The 12246-nt window shown below is 54.1% G+C and overlaps 1 protein-coding gene across 2 annotated transcripts; it reads right to left on the bottom strand.

Annotated features, from left to right (window-relative positions):
- Positions 1-1789: 1789 nt before the first annotated feature.
- On the bottom strand, positions 1790-10368 carry ANP32E (acidic nuclear phosphoprotein 32 family member E). 2 transcript variants are annotated; one of them, XM_050330476.1, is made up of 7 exons: positions 10077-10368; positions 8505-8654; positions 7899-8021; positions 7300-7462; positions 6306-6460; positions 5677-5728; positions 1790-4460 (listed from the first exon to the last, which is right to left on the bottom strand). In XM_050330476.1, the coding sequence occupies exons 1-7, from the start codon at positions 10128-10130 to the stop codon at positions 4393-4395; spliced, it is 765 nt and encodes a 254-aa protein (XP_050186433.1). In that variant the 5' UTR covers positions 10131-10368; the 3' UTR covers positions 1790-4392. The 2 variants fall into 2 exon arrangements, with proteins under 2 accessions (XP_050186433.1, XP_050186434.1); XM_050330477.1 differs by having other exon boundaries at positions 1790-4457; positions 10077-10322.
- Positions 10369-12246: the final 1878 nt, after the last annotated feature.

Raw genomic sequence — 12246 nt, 5'->3', positions numbered from 1 at the left:
GAATTCCACGATGAATTTCTTCCTATTTTCACCACGGGCATTTGTACCAAAGCCCAGCTGAACCTGCCCTTCCTCACCCATGACCCTGAAAAACCACCTTTGGGATCGGGCCTTGTATTTTCAGGTTCTTACTGGTTGTTTTTTTGGGTGGTTTTTTGTTTGTTTGTTGGTTTTGTTTTTTTTCCTATTTGGACTCAGAACCACGTTGTTTTCCGCCAACGGCACAAAGCTCGCAGAATCCGAGGGGAAAAGCCTTTCCTGGGGGTAGGGGGGAGCAGAGGGTGTTTTTGGGTGGAAAGGAGGCTCTTGTGGCGGGGGCAGAGGGCGTTTTGGGGTGCAAATGGGGCACTCGGGGCAGCTTCCCCCTCACGGCCGCCATGAGGGGCCTGAGGGGCCCGGCGTGAGGGCGGGGGCGGGAAGCGCCGCGCGCGCCGGTGGCGGGAAGGCGGAGGGGGCGGAACTGCGGCAAATCTCAGCCAATCAGCGGCGGGGTCGCGGCTCGGCCCCTGCTGCCCGCAGCCGGGGAACCCCGTGGGTGGCGCTTTCCCGCGCTCGGGGGCTCCGCGCGCCCCCCCCCTCCCTCAGGCGGGTCCCCGTGAGGGGCGGGGGGCGACGCCCCCCCACCTCCAACCGCCTCATGAGGCGTCCCGGCCCTGAGGAAGGAAGAAGAGGGGAAGCGGCACCACTGGGAGGGGGAGATAAGGGCCGGGGAGAGAGCGAGGAGGGGCAGCACAAGACAAAAGCCCCGGGAGGAGGAGGAGGAAGGAGCAGCAGCAGGGAGGAAGCTGCCCGGCCGCCCGCACGCCTTCCCCTCCCTGCGACAAAATGGAGGGCGGCCGAGCCCCGGGGGGACGGAGCGCGGAGAGCCCGGCGCAGCCGGCAGGTGCTCGCGGTGGCGGCAGGTGCGCTGTGCGGAGCCGAGGCCGGCGCGGGCAGAGCGGGTTCCACGCGTCACGACAAGTCCCGGAGCCGCCCCGCAGGTTTTTCCTGAAGACGTGCCCACACAGCGCTTCAGCTTCCTCCGTGGTTCTTCGCCGGTGAAAGTACCACAGCGGAACAGCCTGGCCTTACCTCACCCGCCTGCACCCCCAAAAGGTGGATTTAACCTGTTTTGACTGAGGTCCCATTTGGTCACAAATCCACAGGGCAGAGCAGCCAGTGCGGGGCTTCTGCTGGAACAGCAATTCCTCCCCACCTTTAAAACTCACTAAAATAAAATATCCCAGAAAGCCACCACCCATTTCTTGCCTAATTGCTCATCCAGCAGCAGAAAAGCCTGTTTGCTACTGGCTTTCTCAAGTGCATCCAGGGGATTTTTGCCAGGAATGCTGGACTAATCCCAAGATAAAACAATGCTCTGTCTGGCTTGGGAGGAGCAGCAGGGTTTTTTTAAACATTGTTCTTCTCTGAGGAATAACTGGGAACCACACTCGAGCCTGGGCTGCAGGGCACAAGTCAGGATTTGAGAAAAGCAAAACGGAACCAGGCTCTCAATTTTAGTTTTTGTTTCTTAAGACTCAGCCAGACTTGGACATGTCAAACTTACCTGGAAACGCTCTCAGGGAACTATCCAGGTTTCCCAGAACATCCTTCCTTGACTGTTATTACAACGTTACCAAGAACTAAAGTACCACAAGTCCAAGTTCCATCCCCAGAAAGACACAATCCCCATTCCACTACATTTCAGAGATAACAGGAAACAATTCCCCTCTTACTCCATTCCTTCAGAAACATCCCATTCTCCACAGCTGGACATACCCCAAGAAGTAATCCAATACAATAGTCTCGATTTATTTGAAATAATTCGGTTTGAAAACTTTTTAATTTAAAATTTACAGCACACGTGGGGAGGAAACATGTTTTGTTACAACTAAAAGTTATCAGAAGAGTGCTGCAGGGCTGTTGTCTTTAATTTAACACTGTCATGGCTTTATTCAAAACACAGTTGCACAAAATCAGTTACTCCAAAGTTTCAGGAAAGAGTCGGAGAAGGAACCGAACCACACTATATACAGACTGCCATACAAAGAGCATTAAAATAGGACAAAACCTCTACAAAATATAAAACCCACCCTGACGTATTTGCATGAAAAGACCACCCACCAAGCAAAAAAGTTTCAAAAGTTATCTGGAGGCTCTGAATTCCTCGTTAAAAAACGCTGTTGCTGCATGCCGAGCGGAGGGCACGGGACTGGGGACGGTGACACCGGGACCGACAGATTAGCAGGAGTTGGGACCGTGAGGGGCTCGGGTTCCACGTGGGGGCTGTGGCTGTTTGGGAAGTGTGGCCTAGGGAAGGGGCTGTCACCCCTCGGAGCTCAGTCGGGCTGGTCTCGGGAGCGGGACTCGCCCACCCAAACGAGCCCGCTGCCCGCATCGTTTTAATCCATCAAAATAGAACTCTCTTATTTTCTCCATTTAAAACTCATTTTATCTGCATCGGTAACAGAGAGTTAAGGAAAACCCTGACAGGGAGGTGCTACAACGGACACACTTATAAATAACAGGTTTCAATCTAAAAACAATAAGCAAAAGGATGGGAAAACACCTTTTCTCTCAAAGCTGAGCGTGGAGCGAGTGCCTCGCCCAGAGCCCCCAGGACATGACAGATGTGCACTGACCCACCCAGGACTCATCACAAACACAGGACTCGGTTGTGGCCGCAAAGGAAGTTTTACCATGACTTTTCCAGTGTCTTTGGAGATATTCCTTAAAAAACACAAAGCCCAAGGAGTCAGCTGTTCCCGAGTGTGCCACCGCCCACCTGACTCCGCTCCGAGGCCACTGCACAGCTACAGGAGAAACCCGGAGTTAAGGCTCTAGTTGGGGGGAAAAAACCACACGCACAGGGAACGGGGCTTTGCAGAACTTCAACCCTGCACGATCTACACTCCACTGAAGAGCCAGAGGTCACACTGAACTACGGTGTGCAATTCCTACGGAACATCCACAGGGAACCGGGCGACGGGGACTGACTCAGGCCCAGGGATCTCCCTCTTCCCACCCGCGGGCTCTCCCCAGTTTCCGGCAGCTCTCGGCAGCCAGGACAGATACAAAAATAAGTCTCTGGAATAAAGCTGTGAGTGATATTTGGTTCAGGACCTACGTGAGACGTCAGTCAGTGTGACACCACGACGACGCTGCGTGAAACCCAGACCGCGGCTGAAGGAGGAACGCTGGAAGTCGGGACTTGTTTCCGACAGGAAGGGTGATACAATCGGGGCAGAACTGTTGGGAATCATTAAAGGCTGCTGGGAAAAGCTTCTCTGCACATCCCCTGCGCTTGCTCCCGGCGCACCTCGAGATAAACCCCCGAATATTCCCAACTGTCACACCCGAACTGAGCGTTTCGCCTTCAGCCAGATTTGCAGTCTGAGAGGTGACATGCAGAGAAGGACCAGCTTGGGTTCATCCTTCCCTTCAACGATTCTAGAAAAGCTGGGGGGGGGGAAAGGGGCTGGAAAACAACGCGCTTGGAGGAGTTACCCGTTCACTTCTGCATCAGAAATGCATATTTCATCTATTTTATACATTTTATAGCCATGATTGGTGCAGAATTCCCACAATGACAATGCGAGAGCAAAGTGAGTGAAGGTTTAACAAAGATTTCTAGCGAAATGGGTTAAAACTACACATTAATTGCTTTGTTAATACTTGCAGTGACAATGGATTTGGGAGAGAAAAATTTGTGGGTCGCAACCCTTTATGGAACACAACTCTTTCAGTTTGCCAAAATACACCCTTGAGGGAATCTAGTGAATACTCCAAACACTGAGCATCGGAGCAAGCAGGAAAACAAAAAGATCTTCTGAAACCCGCTGAGGCTTCACCCTGGAACACCCAAAATGGAGAGAAGCCTTAAAAAATATCACAGGAGTCACTTTTTAAAAAGCTGAAACACGGGTGTCATCTAGCTGGGGGTTTCCAGTGGAATCCCTGGAAAACTCAAGTGTCAGCTGATTTAAGAGACTGTGGAATTCACCACAGAGCATTGTTCAATTTATCTTTTTAAGCATAAAAACTTTTAAAATCCTGAAAGAAGTTCCCAATATTAAACCCATGGGGCAGGGGGTTGGACTCAGGGCTAACGATGACCAACACAGCAAGTTTGTACGAAATTAAAGAGCTCCAAAGAAAAGTCTGGTGGGGAGTGGGGAGGGGAATTTGCCAATGGCTTCAGTGATTATAGGGCTGAAAATTGTTCTCTACAGAAGGTTCCTACGGGCTATCAGAGCTTATATGGAATGATAAAGGGGGCAGGAATAGTAAAACCACACTTCTGCTATAAAAAGTTAACATAGGATTTCTGTCGGGACATCTATGGTACATGGACATACAGAGCTGCATAATCACTATTGCGTCTTCCGTGACTGGAGAGGCTGGTCCTGCAAATTAATCCTCCTCTTCCTCGCCTTCGTCCTCGGGCTCTCGTTTCCTCTTCTCCCCTCGGACGCCCTCTGCTAAGGGAAGAGGGATGCAGGCAGCCCGTCAGCTCTGCTCCCACGGCAGCAGTGCCCCAGCACCTCCACGCAGGGGACGGGAGCGGGGCATTCCCAAGGGGAGCGGGGCATTCCCAAGGGGAGCGGGGCATTCCCAAGGCTCCCTCTTTAGAGCTGCCCCAGCCCCCTGCCCAGCCCAGCGGTTCCTGCAGGTACCAGGTGGGACACGCTCCCTCCTGTCCCCCAGGGACAGACCAGCACCAGGATCCCGCACAACGTCCTGGAGCTTTTCCGTAGGAAAAGGCCGGATTGGGGCGGCGCGCTGTGCGCTCTGGTGGTGGGAGCCCGCAGTGCAATGCTGCCCCTTCCCATCCAGGAATTCCCCAGGAGCCATTCCCTGCCCCACGGCCCATGCCAACCCCAGGGCTGCATTTGCACAGAGTGAAGATTTCACGCTGCTGCTCCAAAATTCCTGTTTTTGCAAGGGGAAGGTCCAGGTCCCAAACCCGCTCCGCTGAGCCCAGTGCACGGAGCAGATGGGGGCTCAGCTGGGGAGAGATCCTGGGACTTGTCTTTACACAGACACAGTGGAAGTTTTAATGAAAAGAATTATTAAAGAATACTCCAGCAACCCATTTGTTGCAAGCAGAACTTGGTGCTCTGGCAAATGCCCCGGAGCAGCACCAGCCTGTTTTCCACACGGGATCACACACTGCACCTCAAAGCAGCCCTGGCCCCTTGCCCTGCCTCCTCCCTGCACTTTGACCATTGTGCTCGTGGCTGCCAGCAAAATGGATGGAATTAAGGAGTTACAGCCACTGATGGTAAGAGTGGAGAGAAAAAATATCCTTAGGGTTCCTGGACAGGCTCCTGGGCTCAGTCTGACTCCCCAGAGCTGCCTGAAGTGGAACTGCTTACAGAGAAGCCACTTCCAGCTGGATAAAGGGAAAGCTGCAGCTGCTCCTGGCTGCCAGGGCTTTGCCAGCAGAGCCTCTGGTGCACTTGAGGGATATTTGCAATGTATGGAATAACAAATCCACCGTCCTGCTCCTCTCTGCACTGCAAAACAACAATTCCCAAGTGCGCAGGAGATGCAGCGTCTCCCCTTTTAGAAAACTGATGTTTCTCCCTCACTTTTATTTTGCTTTTTATTTTTGTGTTAATCTGCACATCCCAAACCCACAAAGGTATAGAATTATAGAGGACTGATTGTTCCATTTACAACTTCAGCACTTACCTTCTTCCTCCTCATCGCCTCCTTCCACGTAGTCGTCATCGTCCTCTTCATCCTGTACAAAAATTAGGAAACATTTTTTACAGTAGCTGTTTATTGAAGCCTTCCTTCCACACTGACCCCAAGCAGAAATCCTGCTGGGGCAGCAGCTGGCCCCAGAGTCTCATTTCTTTTGCTTTTCCCTACTGCTCACTACTTTGTACCAGCTCAGAACTTACTGACAACCAGGAGAGAGAGATGCCAATGGCCTTGGACTTCCTTTGTAAGGGCCAAGGACGAGGACAAAGCACAACATTATCTTCCCAATTTATTGTAAACCATCAGTTCCAGAGAATTCAACAAACTCTAGGTTTGTTTTTATGTCCCTCTGCTTGGTGGAACTTGACAAACAGGGGAGTGTGACAAGTCAAGATGGGGAAACAGCCCATCTGACATCTGCCCTTGGAATATGGGAACTGAACCCACTGCCTGATAGGAACAAACTCTCACCAAGTTTCCACAAGACCCTGCCCATCACCCTGTAAAAGGCAGCTCTTTTCCACACCCTGGAGCTGGACCAGAACTGTTTTCCATATCCACAGAACCCCACAGGAGCTTCCCTTCCTGCATTTGGCAGAATTTCCCAACTTTACCTGAATCTCTTCTTTCATCAGGTAAGAAAGACCAACTTCCTCCTCCTCTTCACCTTCCCCCAGATCTGAAGCTCCATCATCTTCATCATCTTCCTCTTCATATTCTCCTGGAGGCCCAGCTTCGTTCTCATCATCGTCGTCATCTTCATCCCCTTCTGCAGTGAAGGACACACACACAGGCCATTCACTCCTCTCTGAACACACCAGGGTGAGCTGGCTCTAACAGCTTTTTTCCCAGAAGGATTTGGGGATTTTTACTTTTGGTTTTTTTCCCAAATGCAGGCAACACGTGGGAATCAACCACGATTGGAACCGAGTTCATCTTTGCCATTTTTCCTCTAAGAAAGGCTCCCACTGTTTTTTCATCACAAGCTTCAGGCAAAATTCGACACCTGAAGCAACTACAAACACAAACTCCTACCAGGGGAAGGGGCTTCACTACACAACCCAACCCTAAAATATTTTAAGGCAAAACCAGCTTAACACAGTGCACACCTCTGTTACCTGATGCCTGGGAAATGCTACACCTGCAGCTCCTTAAGGACTGCAACCAAGGTGGGACCAAAAGGAAATGTTTTGGTGTGCTTTTGGAACCAAAAATCACATTACACTGAAGCACGGGGCTGAAGCCACTACAAAAACCTGTGAAATTCTGATTTTTTATTCAAAATAGAGTGTGTCCCCTCGCTCTGTATCTCTCAGCAGCACAAAGGGCTTTACTGCTGGCAACAATTTACTTAGAGAGCATTTGTGTCTTTGTAAAAGTATCTTTAGGCCAATTCCCTTCATCCCAGGCAGCTCCTGCAGGACTAGGACCCTCTGACAGAGCTTTTGCTCTGCCTCAGTGTGTTAACACCAAACACACCCTGGACTGAGCGCTTCAGAACACGAGCAGAACCCCCTCCTGTGCTCAGGATGTCCCTGCACTGCACTGAGAGCTCTACTCCAGCAGAGTATTCAGCATTCCTGCTCCCAGACTGCTCCGGGGAGTTACCGTCATCGTCATCCTCCGAGTCCGGCGCCTCGTTGTCCTCCTGATCGAACCCGTCCAGGTACGTGATCTGCTGCAGCAGCTCGAAGATGCTGTCCCTGTAGTCCTCGAGGTTCGTAATCTCACAGTTGAACAGGTCAAGGCTCTTCAGGTTCTTCAGATTTTGCTGGAAGTGAGCAAAAAAAGGGTTTTTCTCCCCCCTCCTCGACACACCCACATGGTGCTGCCAGGTACGGTGCGGTCACACAATTTACTGTGTCCCCAACCCTCATTTCCAGTCAGTGTTTTTCTCCCCAGAAGTTCAGTCCAAGTTCTGCCAGTGGCTGAACCCCCAAAGCCTGTGCAGATCAACACCCCCCAGCTCCCAAAAGCTCCTAAACCCACAGATCCCTCTCGTCCTGAGGGTTGGGTTGTGTGTGCAGAGCCCACATTTGGACAGACACCCCAATCATCCAGAAAAACAGATCACCACCAGCATCTCCCTCCTCTGACCATGAGACTGACAAACGTTTGTACCAGCCCATTCCCAAAAATACTAATGGATTCTTGACAAAAAGTAATTATTTATGAAGCCTCCCGAGCCCCTCCCACTTCATACTCACAAGAGCTTCCACAGTGCCAAGATCTTTGATTTTGTTGCCACTTAGATTTAGATATGTGAGATTTGGACATCGCTCTGCCAGGACCTCCAGGCCTCCGGAAATGACGTTGTCGCTCAGCTCCAGCTATTGCACAGGAAAAAAAGGAATTAAACACTTGGATTCTCACCCTTACATTCAGCTGCTTCATCATTATTCGTTCTCTCTTTAAGTGTTTAGCCACTTTTGAAGAGTCGCCCAAGTTAACGAGCCAAAGGCTGTCAAAAAGTTCCTTCAAGCTGGGAATCATAAAACGCTCCTGGAAGTCTCGTGGGTTTGGGGCACCTCAATTTTAAGTTATTAGGACTGGAGCTCACTGCCAGCAATCCAAGGGCTCTTCCCAAGGCCTGGCGCTCAGCGAGGCACAGCCAACCTTCACGATGTCCACAGCCAAGCAGTTACCACCCCAGAGCCGGTGACCGAGCCCAGCCAGCCACAACTGACTGGAGACACCCAAAACTATTTGAGATTTGAAAAAAAAAAACCCCAAAATTTCGCAGACAAAGCACCGTTAGTGCCACGCAAGTCCAGCTTGCCCTCCCAGAGCGCCGGCGGGTGGGAGATACGCACCTTCCTGAGCTTGCTCAACGTGGGCAGCTTGGCCAGCGACGTCAGCTCCACGTTGGCCATGCTGAGAAACTGGAGTTCCTTGAAGGAGTCATTGAGCCCTTCGATCTCCCCATTGCTGGACCGGCAGTTATCGAGCACCAACTCCGTCACCTGCCAACAGGCCACACGTGTGGGTGTCACGGCACCAAACCCCCCCTCACCTGAGCCCTGGTCCGGGCAGTGGCTGCTGCTTTGGGGCTTGGTTTAAATTCACACCAGACTTGTGCTCCAACATCACCAACACCCGCTTATCTAAAAGTGCTTTCCTTTCCTCTGAGCACGCATCAAACTCTGCAAAAACTGTCCCCTGGCCCCAAAACTCCCCCGATGGACCCTGGAACAGCTCCCCACAGCACCCCTGTGTACGCAGCCAACTACCAACTCATCCTCAAGGCTCCCCATTTAACCATGCACATTCAAACCCCTCAAACCAGTTTCACTCAGAACCCAAAACCTGCCGACTCCAGATGATTTTCCCAGAGAGTTCTGCAGGTTATTTAAGCCCAATTAAATAATTTCCTCATGCCAAAGACACTTGATAATCAATACAGGTCGTGTGCCTGGAGAAGCCGTGACAAGGAGCAGCCAATTAATTTTCAATTATTTTATCTAGAGTGGAACATCCACTCGATAAAGGACAGGCACAAGGTGACTCTTCCCTTTCCCCGCACGCTTTTCATTAACAACATTTTGGGAGTGCTGCAGACCCCGGGCAGCACTAGGCCAGCTTCCCGCTATTACTTTATTTTTTCCATAAAAACACCGAGTTTTAAGGAAAGCTGCCTGGAGAGAGGGGCGGTTTCCAGGCTTCGCCCCCGGCAGCCGCACGCTGGCAGCAAGTGGAGGCCTCCCCGGGCACCTGCAACCCACAAAGTCCACGGGAGCACGACCAGGCAAGTTCAATCAACAGTTTCGGGAACTTTTCCCCCCCCAAAAAAAAACCCCACGTGCGCCGGCTCTGGACGTTCCTGGTGGGGCGAGCCAGGTGCAGGATTTCCTCGGAGGGCAGCGATGCTCCGGAGGCAGCGGGGGAGGCGGCGGGGGCAGCGCACGTGCGCTCCCGCTTTTCCACGGGCTTCGGGCTTTTTTTTTTTTTTTTTTTGGCTCTTCCCGGAGAAACGGGAAGTTGGAAGCGCGGCGGGGGGGAACGCGGGTGGGGTACGGGGACCCCGCGGGGCGGCGGGCGCGGGAAACGGCGGTAATTAACGCTAATTAAAGGCGCCGCGACGAGCGGCGGGCCGCGGCCGTGACCTGTTTACTGCGGCCGGCGGGAGCGGAGGATTAACGGCGGGGGGAGCCGGGGCCGCCGCGCCCCCCGGGAAGTTCGGGGCGGCCCGGGGGAGGAGGCGCGGGGGGAGCGCGGGCGGCCCGCGGGTCCCGGGGCCGCGCCGGAAGCGCCGCCCGCGCCCCGCCGGGCCCTGCGCCACGGCTGACCCAGATTCGGCGGCGCCGCCGGGCCCGCACGGCCCGAGGCGGCGGAGACGGCCCCGCGGGGCAGGGGGAGCGCGCCCCGGCGGCCCCGCCGCCCCTCACCTTCTCGGGGGCCCGGTTCCGCAACTCCAGGTTGATGCGCTTCTTCATCTCCATCGCCACCCCCCTCCTCCCGCGGTTCCGCACTGGCGAGGGAGGGTGGCCGGGAGCGGCCGCGGGGGTCGCTGCGGCTGCGGCGGCCGCCGGGAGCGCGCCGGGAGTGGGTCGGGGGTCGCCGGGGCCGCCCCGGCCGCGCCGCTCCGCCGCAGCTCCGGCGCCGTCAATGGCCGCCCGCACACTGCGCCTCCATGACACGGCGCATGGCGCCCCCCCCGCCACGCCACGCCCCTCGGGGCGGGGCTTCCCGCGTGCCGCGCGCTCATTGGCTCCGCCGCGCCCAGAGCGCCGCCTCCCCATTGGCCGAGCGCGCTGCCCGTCCGGGCGCGGCGTTGAGGGAGCGGGGGGCGGGGTTTGCGGTGGCGCGCGGGGGCCGGCGGGAGCACGTGGGGCGGGGCGGGGCCGGGAGGGGCGGGGGCGGGGCCTGGGGGGTCCCGAGGAGCGGGGGGGGAGCGGCACCGGAGGGGGTCCGGAGGGGTCCGGAGGGGTCCGGAGGGGTCTGGGGGCGAGACTCGGGGTCACAGAGCCGGAAACAGCGCTGTTCCGGACATCTGAGCCCCTCGGCGTGGGCACGTGGGGTTTGTGTCCCCCTCGGGCTGGGTGGATGGGATGCACAGCCCCATGGGTGGATATGTAGGATTCAGATCCCTCTGGGGGGATATAGGGGATTTAGATCCCCCTCGGGATGGATAGATATGATTTAGATCCCCCTGGGCAGGTATATGGGATTTATATCCCATGTAGGTGGATAGGTGGGATTTAGATCCCCCTGGGTGGATAGATGGGGTTTAGATCCCCCGGGGCAGGTATATGGGATTTATATCCCATCTAGGTGGACAGATGGAATTTACATCCCCCTGGGTGGATAGATGGGGTTTATGTTCCCATCTAGATATAGATCCCTCTCTGGATAGCTAGATGGGATCTGTATCCCCCTGGGTGGATAGATGGGATTCATATCCCTCTCGGTTTGGGATTTAAAACCCTCTGGAAGCACGGGAAGCTTTTTTCCTATTTGAAACGAATGCATTTTTGTCTCTGTGAGCTTTTGTCCCGGAAGATGATCCTACTCCAAGCCCGTGAGCCACCAACGTCCCTCGTGCCCGGGCAGAACAATTCCGAGACAAGCAATTCCAAATATTTACATGGTGATTCTTTTAACTTTGGAGACATAAATAAATTGAGACGTTTTGGCAACTTGGTGACAGAACTAAAAAAAAAACAAAAAACAAAAAACAAACAAACAAAAAGCAAAACCCAACATGGGGATCTCGGGTTTGTTCCAGCTTTGTTTAAGTTCTGCAGAGAAAATATTTCCTGTTTCAGGATCAGATGGGGGAGAAGGCAGCCAAGGATTTCGGCTGGTGTTTTGGGAAGGGGTTAAAAATAGGGAGCTGGGGAGAAAAAAGGGAGTTTGAGGCGGAAAAACAGAGTTTGTGGGGAGAAAACTGGGAGTTCAGGGGGAAAAAAGGGTTGTAGTGTGGGGAAGAAAAGGTGGTTGGGGGAAAAATAGGCATTTAGGGACAAGATGGGCATTTGGAAATCAAAGTTTGTTGGGGTCGGAGCAGAGGTGTTCCCTCATTGCTCTTCCTGGGCCGTCTGTGTGTCCTTCCCTGGTGGGTTTTGGGGCTGAAACCCCAAAATAGCCCCATGGGCTGCGGGTCCCCCAGGACACTGTGCCCGGATCGCGGGAATTCGAGCTGGGAGCGGGATTTGGCTCCTGGAGGGCTCGACAAGGAGGACCCTGAGAGCCTTCTGCTCCCTTCCCGCCAGGAGATACCCAGGAAAGGTTCTCCCAAGTGCAAGGGAAATCCTCTTTGTGTTAAAGCTGCTTATCCTGGGGGTTTGATGGAGTCCCTGGCCGGGGAACCCTCTGAGCACCCTCCGAGCAGGAGCAAAAGGGCAGATCTGGGAAAGGAACTCGGGAGACAACTCTGGGAGGATGGCAGGGGGAGGGAGAGTTCCTGGCTGGAGAGGACACTGGTGGGAGCCTGGGCTTCCAAAGGGAAAGAGCTTCAGTAACACTCCGAACTCACCGCGCTTTCCCCCATCCCAGGGGTTCGCTCACTCTGGGTGTGTGCGAGTCCCACAGTGGAAAACCTGGGGTTTTCTGCCA

This window comes from Myiozetetes cayanensis, unplaced genomic scaffold (assembly GCF_022539395.1).
Source record: "Myiozetetes cayanensis isolate MyiCay16 unplaced genomic scaffold, myiCay2020 scf41, whole genome shotgun sequence".
In the NCBI taxonomy this organism is placed as follows: domain Eukaryota; kingdom Metazoa; phylum Chordata; class Aves; order Passeriformes; family Tyrannidae; genus Myiozetetes; species Myiozetetes cayanensis.
This window is presented reverse-complemented; position numbering and strand designations above follow the sequence as displayed.

Bases quoted from the DNA above. Each gene is read 5' to 3' on its own strand.
- ANP32E (XM_050330476.1), bottom strand. From the start codon at position 10,130: ATGGAGATGAAGAAGCGCATCAACCTGGAGTTGCGGAACCGGGCCCCC. The intron at 6,461-7,299 runs GTAACTCCCCGG...CCTTCACTGCAG, and splicing joins CTCGGAGGATGACGATGACG to AAGGGGATGAAGATGACGAC. The intron at 4,461-5,676 runs GTAAGTGCTGAA...CTCTTCCCTTAG, and splicing joins AGGCGATGAGGAGGAAGAAG to CAGAGGGCGTCCGAGGGGAG.